Source organism: Ictalurus furcatus, chromosome 17 (genome assembly GCF_023375685.1).
Source record: "Ictalurus furcatus strain D&B chromosome 17, Billie_1.0, whole genome shotgun sequence".
NCBI classification, from domain to species: domain Eukaryota; kingdom Metazoa; phylum Chordata; class Actinopteri; order Siluriformes; family Ictaluridae; genus Ictalurus; species Ictalurus furcatus.
Window position 1 is genome coordinate 18,695,060 of NC_071271.1, and position 13,329 is coordinate 18,708,388.

The following is a 13,329-nucleotide window of genomic DNA, read 5'->3' on the forward strand; positions in this document are numbered from 1 at the left end:
AATAACTCATTCATACTCCTTGCGCAAACATATTGCTATTGTGAACCAAATGTTTCATCTGAAAAATAAAACCGGGCCTAATGCTAGCTACTAAATTAGGGATTAGGACTAAATTCATTATTTGGAATGACCAGATAATGTTTTCTAAACAGATACACATACAGATGCATATTTTTCATTTCACAGAGCGTCTGATTCAGACTAGTGGTGCCCATCATGAGTAGAACTCCCTGGGATGAATTTTTTTTTTTTTTTTTTTTTTTTAAAGTCACTCGAGCAGGTGGTTTTCACTTTCGTGCAGGTGAGTGATCAGATGAAGCTTGCGGGCACGAATAAGCAGTCAGATATTTTGGGAAACAGAAGAAAGTAAATTCATTAGAAAATGTCACGAGCAGGTACAAACTAATATAATTAAAATAGTCCACACATACTTCTATTTTTTTCAATCATGTTTAAATCTGAACACAGACACATACAAATATTTGGTGCACTAAAGAGATACAGATACAGATAGTGGCACTGCATTATGTTAATACTACTAACCAAACTTAGCGAATATTAATGCTGGACCAATAGTTTGATCTTTATAATATACTTTCACAGGCGCCTTTTACATAAATCACTAAGAATATGTAGATGCAAATTAATGAGCTAATGAGCTATGCTGTCACTGAGCTGTCCATAAGCTAAGTTTTGAATGGTGCACTAGCTAGCTAGTTTACTAGCTTAGCTAATGCCACTGATCAACAAAATTGTAGCTGTTAAGGCATACTTTGACAGGTTTGGCTGCTGTTAAATAAATCACTAAACATGTCTATTATTTACAAATGCAAATTAGTTTATAGCACTTAACTGCCCAGCTAGCCATACATGAGATAACAGGAGGACATGGATGCTCTTCCAAATTTTTTATTAATGTATAGTCATCGATCCTGGTAAAGAGAAAAAAAACCACAAACAATACATTATTCTACATAGAAAGTTGTTTTCTACTGAATATTGTTTAGAATGTTTGAATTGTGCTTTAATTAAAATGTCATGCTCAGGAGTGCTTTAAACAAAAACACATTTCTCATTTATCCTGCACAAGAGGATGAAGCAAAATTAGTAGGCATCTAATAAAAAATTTAGATTTTTACAGTGAGAAAAATTTTACTAACAGCCCACTGCTGCCATCTTAATGAGACTGTTAGGGGGTTTTATTTATTTATTTATTTATTTATTTATTTATTATTTATTTATTCTATTTGCATAAACCTACTTTTGCCAAAGTACCTCAGAACATATACAAGCAATTCAGTACACAATCTACAAATGCAACATTTTCAAAACAGGTTTTGACTGGCTGAAGCAAATCACAGTTTCACATTGCCTACAGCACGTTTTAAAGAGATTAAACAATCTGTTTTCAAGGTTTAATTGAACCTTTGGAGTAAAGAATTCAAAGCGCAAGAGGCATAATCTACTGGTGAGCATGAGACACACTCACAGGAAGTGATGCAAAATAATGTGTGAAGATCTGTGTTTTTACTTTCAGATTTTAAACTCACCATCCAAGACATTAATCAACACTAATCAAATGTCATATTAAATTGACAAATTAGAGAGACAATATTGCTCTGTGGAAACATTGCTATGCGTGATAATTACTTGTTTGAAAAGGATTAAGAAAATCAACTCACGTATTATGGGCCCTTTGAAGAATAATTAAAAGCAAGCCCAAATCAAATCTTATTTTTTTTGTAATTACTGTTCTGACACCAAAAGCTATTTAGATTACAATCTTCTTTCGGTATGCAGCATTTCCCTCTTGAGCCTCTCAAGGAAAGAAAACAATCATATAATACCCGTATGCATTTAAATGTCACTGGCCTAAAGCATTTTGAAGCTTAAAGTTAAACATTTAAACATGTTTTTATAACCATCTTTTTTCTCTGAATTTAGCATTTGAGTGTGCAGACTGATCTAATTGTGAAAACTGACACCCCAGTGAACTTGTTTTAAAACACAGAAGGAGCTGAAAAGGTCATTGGAAGATGACGTAGAATTAAACATGACAGAGAAGTTTTCTTAACTCACAAAAAAATATATATATATCACATCCTTATATGCAAATGCAACAAGGTTCATTTTGCATATGTTGCACATTGTTGCATAAGTAAACACCGCATTACCAGGAAATAGGCGGGCAGGTATGATTGGGGACATTTCCTATTTATATATTTGCACAAGGGTGAGACAAATGAAAACCTTATTTTTTCATTTTGCATTATTCGTTGCAATCAAATTGTATTGTTTTTCTAAACAATCTCGAATTTGTTCAATGCAAGTGTTTCAGCACTTAACGAGGATCTGGATTCCCCTAAGGAAAAAAAAAATAGGTTTACATGAGTCACCCTCATTTAATCTAAATTTCTTTCTTTCTTTCTTTTTTAATAACTCAGTAATGATGTTTTGTTTCTGGTCATTTTTAACAGAAAAAAATATTCTATGCACTGTAACTTTAAATTAATAATAATAATCATCATTATTAAAAAAAAACAACATAAAATTGGGCAACTATCTTTGTCTCTGACAGTGTATATTGCTTGCTTTTACCATATATGAGCAAATTTAGATCATATTAAACTCTTAGTGGCCAGTTGCTATTTTTCTTCAGAATTGTGCACCAATATATATCAATCAGCCATAAAATTAAAACCACTGACAGGTGAAGTGAATAACATTGGTTATGTCATTACAAGGGCACTTGTCAAGGGGTGGGATATATTAGGCAGCAAGTGAACAGTCATTTCTTGAAGTTGATGTGTTGGAAGAAAAATGGGCAAGCGTAAGGATCTGAGTGACTTTGACAAGAGCCTAATTATTATGGCTAGAGGACTGCAGGTCTTATGGGGTGTTCCTGTATGCAGTGATTACTACCTACCAAAAGAAGGAAGGACAACTGGTGAAATGGTGACAGGGTCATGGGCACCCAAAGCTCAACGATGCGCGTGGGGAACGAAGGCTAGCCCGTCTGAAGAGCTCCCACAGAAGAGCTACTGTAGCACAAACTGCTGGCTTAGATAGAAACGTGTCAGAAGACACAGTGCATCGCAGCTTGGTGCGTATCGAGCTGTGTAGAGCAGACCAGTCACCGCCAAAAGCACCTACAGTGGGCATGTGAGCATCAGAACTGGACCATAGAGGAAAGTGGCCTGGTCTGATGAATCACATTTTCTGTTACATCTTCTGGACGGCCAGATGCATGTGTGTCTCTGACCTGGGTAAAAGATGGCACCAGGATGCACTATGGGAAAAAGGCAAGCCAGCGGAGGAAGTGTGATGCTCTGGGCAATGTTCTGCTGGGAAACATTGGGTCCTGGCATTCATGTGGATGTTACTTTGACACGTACCACCTACCTAAACATTGTTGCAGACCACGTACCCCACTTCATGGCACCGATATTCCTTAATGACAGTGGCCTCTTTCAGCAGGATAATGCTCCCTGCCACACTGCAAACATTATTCAGGAATGGTTTGAGGAACATCACAGAGAGTTCAAGGGGATGTGCTGGACAAACAAGTCAACAAACAAGCCTGAGAGCCCACCACGCAACTTACAGGACTTAAAGGATCTGCTGCTAACGTCTTGGTGCTAGATAACACAGCACACCTTCAGAGGTCTTGTGGAGTCCATGCCTCAACAGTTCAGAGCTTTTTTTGGTGGCACAAGCGGGACTTACACAGTATTATGCAGGTTATTTTAATGTTATGCCTGATCTGTGTATATATGTTTTAAACCTTTTGTGTCTGTGGTTATGTTTTGCCAGTTTAGCTTCAAGATAAACTATTATTTACATGTCAAAGAAATACATCAATGACGACATACTTATTTTTCCGAATATACCGATTCCCTTGCTTTATTTGCAAAGCATCATTTGGTTTATATTGTGAAGCAATATAATATATTGCTCACTGTATAGAGTTTCATAAGGGAACAGTAATCATATAGCAGTTAAAGTATTGTGCTTGCAATTGGAAAGTTATGAATTTAAAACTAAGACTGATAGACAGCCACTGTCTGACCCTTAAACAAGACTTTTAAGCCTCAACTGTTCAGCTCCATGCTTGGATTGTATTCCGTCTCACTTGTCAGTAAGTCAGTGCAGTGTGTAAATGTAAATGAAACAATCTCCAACTACTTGTTCCAGAATTCAGAGCCCAGGATGATTATTTGCTGTTTGTTCTGAAATACGAATATATTAGCTTTTACCTGTCACCACACACTAATCTGCCCAAGTATCTCCTCATATTATTGATGTAAAGATTTACAAAAATGCACTTCTGCGTGCACAGCGATTTCATTGGTGCCTGTTGCCATGCCAACTTTCCTTTCCTTATCCTCGCTCTTCATTACTGAGCGTGATTCCAGTGCAGAGTGCTCTCCGCCAAACTCAGACCTGCTGCAATCCTGCTCCAAAACAGCTCCCTCTCTGTTTACTGACCTAAAGCGATATTAATATACCTGTTCTCTAAAGTTCACAGTGAACACTTCTTGTTTCAATATTATGGTTGCTCACATGTTTTATTTTTGTTCCTGGTTTTCCCCCCTTTCTCTTTTTACTCCCTCAGCATGATAAATTGAGACACTCACACAACTACGAGAGCTGTGTTTTTCACAGTGAAATGGAAAAATGTCCAGCAGCACCTAAGATGGTTTAATCAAAATGTTTCTCATAAAAAATAAAAAACATTACATGATGATTTAGTACCTTGATAGTAACTAAAGTTTCTTTATTCTACAGAGAGTCTGCTTGGTATTACCTAGAATCTTTATCATAAAGAATGATAAGTGTGTTAAATCCCCTGAAGGAATATAAATATCATTAGCCAGTGTTATACCACAGCGCAGCTGAATTCTCGAATCTGATTAATTTTCTATAACAGCAGTTCTGACTATAAAGCCGTCATTCAAACCACAGGTTTATATTAATGTACTTGTTTTAATGTTATTGTTTCTATGTACTGCTATTTAACAACAACAACAACAACAAAAACCTTTCTTTAGCTTTCTGCAGCATTAGATCAGTTCTTATTACAATGTAGTAAGATGTTTATTTAACGTTTATGGAAGGAGTCTAGGGTGTCAGTTTAAATTTTTCCAAAACTGGAGAGTCTTCATTTTGACAGGCTGTTTTTTTGTCTTATTAAGTTAGAGAGAGAGAGAGAGAGAGAGAGAGAGAGACCGAGAGCTCTCTGATAATGCATTTCATATACAAAGGAAAAATTTGAGCGTACATACTTGGTGTTTATGGGTGTATTCTCCATCTCCTTATTATTATTATTATTAGCACTGCCATGTCTGTACTGGAAACCATTTAGAGTTTAGAAATGTGTGCATGCAGAAGTCCTCAACTTTGCCACAACCTTACAGACTCCAGATGAGAAGGAGGAGAAGAACGATGCATAGTGTTGCATCCTTCAGCCATAGGAAAAAAAAAAAGAAACCCTGGGCACTCTGCTGTAGTTTATTTTCCAAGTTGTGCCATATGGTTAGGTTACCCATGTTTGTAATATCCATTTTTATCATTCACAAATACAGGCCGAACAGTGGAAGTAGTTAATTAACTACATGAGATACCCAGTAATCAATATTTCTGCAGTGATGGAAATCTGGATAAAACTAAACAAGAACGTCTATTCACTTTCCTGTGGGTCTAATGCTAAGACCTGGTGTTACACTGACATGTATTTCAAGCATTTATTGATGTAGTTTATCCGCAGATTTCCAATGTAAGTTGGGTTGGAGTTAATAGGTTTTCTCTTCATTTCTCAGCACAAGGAAATTATTTTAATCTGTGTGATCACACTAGCATGACAGAGATTAGGCTGGAAATGTTGGAGTAGCCTATTCTTTTACATTAACTTCTATAGAAAAAAAAAAAAATTCCACTAATATCCACCGAAATCTGTAACAATAGGCTGGTTGTGGTAAAGAATACTGACCGAGGACAAAGGGTCAGGTTTTTGACAGTGTAAAAACTATAAAGTTATTGTCTCACATTACACAGAAAACACTGAAAGTACTTCCAGGAACCATGTTACAAAGGTTTCTGGTCTTTTTTTTTTTTTTTTTTTTTTTTAAATAAGAAACTATAATGGTTCTTAGTGGAACCTTCTTCTTTTCTTTCTTTTTTTATTTATTTATTTATTTATTTTTTAAAGAGTGCATTAAGGTTTTTTTTATCCTTACCATGCTGTCGTAATAGATGAGCTCGAGTTCATAGTCGGGCAGGATGTCAGTGCGGTTGTTGACGAGCTCCAGTGCCATCTGCGCGGCGGGCAGACATGCTTGTCCCCCAGGCCATCCTCCGCTCATGGGGAACAGCGCGCCGATGTACAGCTTCTTCTTCCCTGCAACCGCACACGGCCAGGAGAGCAGTAATGTAAACCAACACAGCACAATTCTCAGCCACAGGCTCCTGAAATCACCCGGGTTCTCCATGGATGCCAACGAATTGTTGAAGAAGTGCGGAAACGCGTCACGTCTCCAGCACTAAACTACAATACAAACTGGTCTCAAGCGATCGACGCGCGCTAACGCGAGTTTACAGCGCTACGCGGAGCTCTGCGCGCGGCGCGGCGCGTTTTACTGCGTCCTGATTCAACTGCTACCATAATGATTTATGGACCGAATGTCACATAACATGTGCCTGGTTTCTAACCACGGTTCTATACATAGAACTAATATATGCATTCGCGTTAATGGGAAACGCGACCAGGGAAGTTCTCACCATGCGACAGCTGAAGCAGCCTACTTAAATAACCGAAACCAACACGCGCATAATTACCCAGAAACATCAGCCAGCAACTCGCGCGTGCATGCATCAACTGGATCCAATCAGCGGCACTCTGGGCAATATTTAATTATTACTGTAATAAATCACTAACGCACTCCTGTAGTCTAATCTAAATCTGCGGGTCAGAGCGAGAGACGTGATCATCGAGTTTGAACTCTACAGCGTGCTATTCAGGGGTTTGAGCAAAATATTGGGGAGGGGGGGAAAGCAACTCGGTCTAATCCCTTAATCCGGTAAAACGGAGATGAAAAAAGAAAACAGCAAGCAGCAAACTCTGAGCAAGCAGCATTAGAGAAGTACAGCACTGTTGAAGGAGGGCATCGCTATATATATTTACACAGAGAGAGAGAGGGGGGGATGGAGAGAGGGGGGGGAGAGAGAGATGGAGAGAAGGAGAGAGAGAGGGAGAGGGGGGAAAGAGATTGGGAGGGGGGGGAGATGGGGAGAGAGAGAGATGGAGAGAGGGAGAGAGAGAGAGAGATAGAGAGAGAGAGAGGGAAAGAGAGAGAGACAAAGATGCACAGAGATAGTGTGTAAATTGAGTCCACATTTCAGGTCATATTGTCCCCTGTCTTATTAAAGTTATTAAAGTCTCTCTGTATGCTTTTGGTAAATGATCTCTTAAAGGAAAATTCCACCCTGAAACACATTAAATATTTATATTGAAATATTTCTGATGTGCTTGACCGTTCTGGTGCTAATTTGTTGCTTGATGCTCACTCACTTTCAGTAATCATGTTATCCTGCTCCGGGTTCTATCCCAGGATCCCAGGATAACGGCGTGTGAGGCAGGAATACCCCCTGGATGCAACACTGGTCCATCACAGAGCACCATGTACACACACATTCACTCACATCTAAGGTGCAATTTATTTTAGTCGATCCACCTACTGGCATGTTTTGGTGAAATAAGAGGAAACCAGAGAACCCAGGGGAAACTCATGGAGAACCTGATCAAAAACTCCACACAAGCTCAGGATCCAACCCAGGACCCTGGAGCTGAGAGACGGAAGCACCACCTGTGCCTTGGTTGATCTCTTTTCTTTTTTCCTGCGAGACATTAGAGGTTGTCTCCTGCTAGGTATTTACTAGGAGAAAAGAATTGGAGAATGGATCTCAGACGTAAGGGATAACGGTTAAGTAGTTTTCGCTATTAGCTCCTGAAAATAATAGAGCAAGAGCTTCTTTTCATATTCACCATATTTCAGCCACATTCAAGATCATATTAATGAGAAATCCAACATAGAAGTGGAGACAGTGCACATCAGCCTCAATGTTCAGAGTCTTGGCTTGCCTAATTAGTGATCTCTGAGATGAAAAGCACAATGGCGTTGATGCTGGTAAGAAAGAAAAGCAAGAAACTTTTGGAAGCTGACCTGTTTCAGCAGAGTGACATTGTGAGTAATGTAAGAAACTGTTAACCAATGTGAAAATAGAGCAACATTTCAATGAACGGAAACTAAATTTAGAATTTAAAATCATGGTTGCTGCTGAACATCACGTGTTAATTATATGCAAGATTAATACGCAAGTCATTCAGGGTGGATTTTATCTTTAAGGTGTCCTCAAATAAGGTTGTTCATCCCTCTTAAACCCTATCAAAGTCAAACTTCATGACTGCTCAAAGTATTGTAATATTTACAAAGCTATCATTCTTTTTTATTAAAACAATTTTAAAAATATGCTGTTTTCCTGAATAATTCTTTCACCTAGGTCCTGAAATGGTGTCATATAATTACACGTATTGTCAAAAATAATGTATAGTTATGAGTAGACCACTATGCTTACAACACCACACATTCACACAGCATCCATTTACTGGTAATACAATTCTCTATTGCTTGTTATTCACCGTTTCCCCATTATTCAGTCCATACAGGATTTCGTGGAGGGGTTTTTGTGATTGTTGCAGCCAAAAATGCTTGATTTCACTGCGGATTTTTTCAAAATTTACGATGCAACTTCCGAGTTTTTCGTGCTTTTTTTGGCGGGAAAACTACTTGAATTAGAGAAATTGCAATTGCACAAAATTATTTGCACAGTCTTTCGCAGTAGTGTTTGTTGGTAAATGAGACCTTTTTAGTTGTACTTATGTTTGACACATGTAAATCGAAGAGGGCTTTTTCTGAATGCGCGTTGTGATGATTGATGATGTCACATGATGCATCTCGGCCCACATCTGCAGAAAATCTGCTGTAATTTTGAAATTCTTCTGAATATTGCAGATTTTGAAAAATTGTGAAATCCTGGAGGGACTGTTTTTTTCACTATATCTGACCAATAACCCCAGTACATGCCTGTGCATTTACTGATGCAATTCTGCTTATTAATTTTGAAAATTTATATAATTAATCTAATGTTTGAAAAAAAAAAAAAAAAAAAAAAAGAAACCAGGAAAACCATACAGAGCTAGATGCACAGGCTCCTAATGAAGACCGTAAAGAGTTAATTCAACACAGGAGATTTTGCTGTATACCTGCATGGAACAGCTAGAACATTTGTGCAAAATACAATACAGTAAATACTGTATTTCAGCACAGACCATATACATTAGCTTGCAGAAACATAAACATCTTATTTGTTTTATATGTGACCTTAGAACAGTTTGAATAATTCAATTCAGAAAGTTCAGAAGAGTATTGCATAATCAGTCAATACCACCTTTTCCCTTTCTTTTCACAGCTCTCTCTCTCTCTCTTTCACACACACACACACACACACACACACACACACACACACACACACACACACACTGTCGAACACAACCAAGCTTACACAGATAAACAATCAATCTCTCATGCCATTACCAGCGGCACCACACAGCATGCTCCTCTCCAATAAATCAAGTAGCAACCTACATGATCTCTGTCAAATAACTGATATTGACGGAAAAACGTAGGCTCATTTCCCTCATGGTTTTGTGTTCATGTCTTGAAGTCACTACAGCATAAAGCCACTGAAACACCTAATGCATATTCTTTATGCTCTTTTGCTTTCTGCTCAGGCTTGTGGGACAAAATTGCTGCTCGTTCAGGTACTGTAGCTGACAGACACCCGTCAGTGTTCGAGCTCTAGAGAAAACACACTCGCTGTAAGCATATGCTACCGGATCGTATTATATGATATTATGACACATGAAAACCACTAATAAGGCACATACACTGCAGCAATGTGCAAGACTACAATAAGTGTTGTGCAAACTGACAGAATGAGATTTCTGTAGTGTGTGTGTGATTATCACTGACAAGAATCTCTACACAGTTCTCTGTACTGAGAAAGAAGCATAAAAACCTGTTTACTCACAACTTACTTATAATGGAAGTCTCCGGGGTGGAAAAAAAAAACATTCACAAAGAACGCTTTAATTCGGGGGTTCTCAAAGTTTTTGTCGGCAGTAATACAAATTCCATGGACTCCTTTAGCACAGAACATTATTTTAAATGTGTACAGTAATATATTATCTCTTTATTAGAATCATAAGGCTTTTCATTCCTAAATTTTCCACTGACAGAACGTTAGGTACAAGTGACAATCATTTGTAGGCCAACTTGTTTTGTTTTGATATTTGGCTTAAACACATTCAATTCCAGGGACCAGTTTAACATGCTGATCACGTTAACAGGTCACAAAAATATACAATAGCTTTTAATAATGGTGAGTTGAGATTTGGATCCGGTGGATCCGGAGCCTATCCTGGGAAAACTGGGTATGAGGCAGGAATCAATTCAATTTTATTTGTATAGCGCTTTTTACAATGAACATTGTCTCAAAGCAGTTTTAAAACCCTGGACAGAAAGCCAATCCATCACAGTGCCCCATGCACACACATTCACACACTCATTCACACCTAGGGGAAATTTACTCAGCCAATCCACCTACTCTTATGCTTTTGGGAGGTGAGAGGAAACCAAAGAACCCAGAGGAAACCCAAACAGGGACGGGGGGAAGATGCAAAGAAACTCCACACCTGAGCTCAATGTCAAACCAGGAACCCTGGAGCTGTGATCCAACAAAGCTATTCACTGCATTAATGAGTTCTGCAGTCAAAGTTATTCATAAATTTGGTTGTAAATCTGTATAATTAGTCCTTTCAGAAATGGGACATGGGGGGAAATGGGGGGAATTTAATTGTTTTTTTACTTTATTTCTCCAGTGTTTAGTGCGTATATAAAAGTACATGAGACCAGTTTTCCTGTTTCATTCTATTACTAGAGGGTTAGGCTGTAGTTTTGAGTTAACATTATATAGTCATGATTTTTTTTTTCTTTTCTTTTTTTTTATTTTACAGAATTGAATAACTGGCGAAGACTTTGACATATTTTGTGGGTGAGATTTTTGGTCTTTTTTTTAAAAACATTCTAATTAAAACCCCAGTAAATGCATGCTAACATTCATATCATTTACTTCTACTAATTTACTCACAGAATTTTTATATAATCAATCTAATGTATGCAAAACTTCCATTACAAGTACAGGATAATCACACAGATACTACAGATGCAATACATGGAAATTAGGTAAAAAAATAAAATAAAATAAAAAAACCCTATTCATTTAGGCTCACAATTTGTATTTATTAAAAATTCAATATTAGAGTGTTGTTTTTGGTTAAAAAATCCACATCTCATATTTAATCCTATATGTCTATCACCTGACTTATTAGTACACACGAGAGAGTACAAGGTTCACACCAGGTGGGCTGCCCTTTAAAGGTGGCCATCGCCTTTCCTGAGCTGCTCTGCTGACATTTGTTGCCTCTGCCTGCGCCCCCCCACTCTCTCTCGCTCTCTCTCACTCACTCTCTCTCGCTCTCTCTATGTGTCTGAGCTTAATTCAAATTTCTCCACATGCCAGTCATGAATTATTTACTCCTGATCTTTAGTTGATATTTAATGAAAGAACACCAAGTGACATCTACCACGAAGTTAGATAATTACTAAGAGCTAAGAGATCTCACTGTGCCCAACACGCCTAACTACCGTCATACAGTCAGCTCCAGAATTACTGGCACCTTTCATAAAAATAGGCAAAAATGGTGGCACAAAATAAACATTGCATACAATCATGGAACATTTCCACTCACATAATTAAAAAAACCCTACATTTCCACTAACAAAAACAATTACTTTACGTAAGCAATATTTGTATGTGCATATGTTGCAGAATTATTAAGAATGCTTAAGCAAAAAAAAAAAAAGGAATATCTTAGACAAATTGTCATCTTTAAAAATGTATATAGTTGAAATAATTGCTCTCAGTATTCAGAAATTCTAAACTCTCTGCTTCATTTGTTCAAATACTACCAAAGTCAAGATCTACTAGCAGCTGTAGCAGCAATAAATCCATATTAATAATAATAATCATAATAATAATAATAAACAATTTATCTAAAATCTCAGCAGCTACATTTATAGAACCATATGCATCAATTACACTATATGACCAAAAGTTTGTGGACACCTGACCTTGAGACCCATATGTGGGCCTTCCACAAACTGCTGCCATAAAGTTGGAAACACAATTGTATAGGACGCTGTAGCATTAAGATTCTCCTCAGTGGACTGAAGCGCAAACCTGCTCCAGCATGACATGGTCTATAAAAATATGGTTTGCCAAGGTTGGTGTGGAAGAACTTGAGTGTCCTGCACAAAGCCCTGACCTCAACCCCACTGAACACCTTTGGGATGAACTGGAACACTGACTAAACCCAAGCCTTCTTACCCAGCGTCAGCGCCTGACCTCACTAATGCTCTTGAGGCTGAATGTACACAAATCCCCATGGCCACGCTCCAAAACCTAAGGAAAAGCCTAATAATAAATGGATTAAGAAAATGTGTTATTTAATAAAGATGGTTGATATAGTGAATGTTTCTGTAAGGAGCTGTACAGTACTGTGGAAAAGTTTTAGGAACCCTAAATATATTTGAATACAAATTTTGTCTTAGATTTTTATTTTATTACTTTTTTCCCAATTTTTCCAACAAAAAAGCAGTTATAGTCTCCAGAAGATCTTTGAAAGTTTCTCCAAGATGCTGAACAAAAATTTTACTTCAAAAAAACAGCCAATTTTCTTATAAAACTGCATAGTGTACATAAGACTGCTGATGAATTTTTACAAAACCAAATATTGACCTAGTTTAGCTTGTTATTGCTTACTGTGCTTTATAGTGGGTTTTTTTTTTTTGATAGAAATATTTAATTAAATTTTTTCTGAAGGCATCTTTGCTTTCAGCATTTCTTGATATGTGCAGAAGACCTTTGCACAGTACTTTATATTTGCTATTTATGGAAGTAGTCTCCAGTGTCAGCGCTCTGTAAAGGTCAGTAAGTCCTAAAGACAGAGGAGTTGTCTCAGTGACAAGACAAGCTACATGTTTTATCTTATTAAAATCAGCAGAGAGAAAAAAGAGGCTGGTCAGGGAGCAACTGTTTATAGCTGCTATAAGTGATAACAGGAATTAACTTATATCTCACAGATATTTTCTT

General features: G+C 37.5%; 1 protein-coding gene across 3 annotated transcripts in view; it reads right to left on the bottom strand.

Annotated features, from left to right (window-relative positions):
* Nucleotides 1–13,329, bottom strand: part of gabbr1a (gamma-aminobutyric acid (GABA) B receptor, 1a) — a 61,139-nt gene that overhangs the window by 34,718 nt on the left and 13,092 nt on the right. For all 3 annotated transcript variants that reach the window (XM_053646749.1, XM_053646748.1, XM_053646750.1), the window contains one exon: nt 6,237–6,397. In XM_053646749.1, the coding sequence (XP_053502724.1) occupies nt 6,237–6,397 (161 nt within the window). The remainder of the gene's footprint in view (nt 1–6,236; nt 6,398–13,329) is intronic.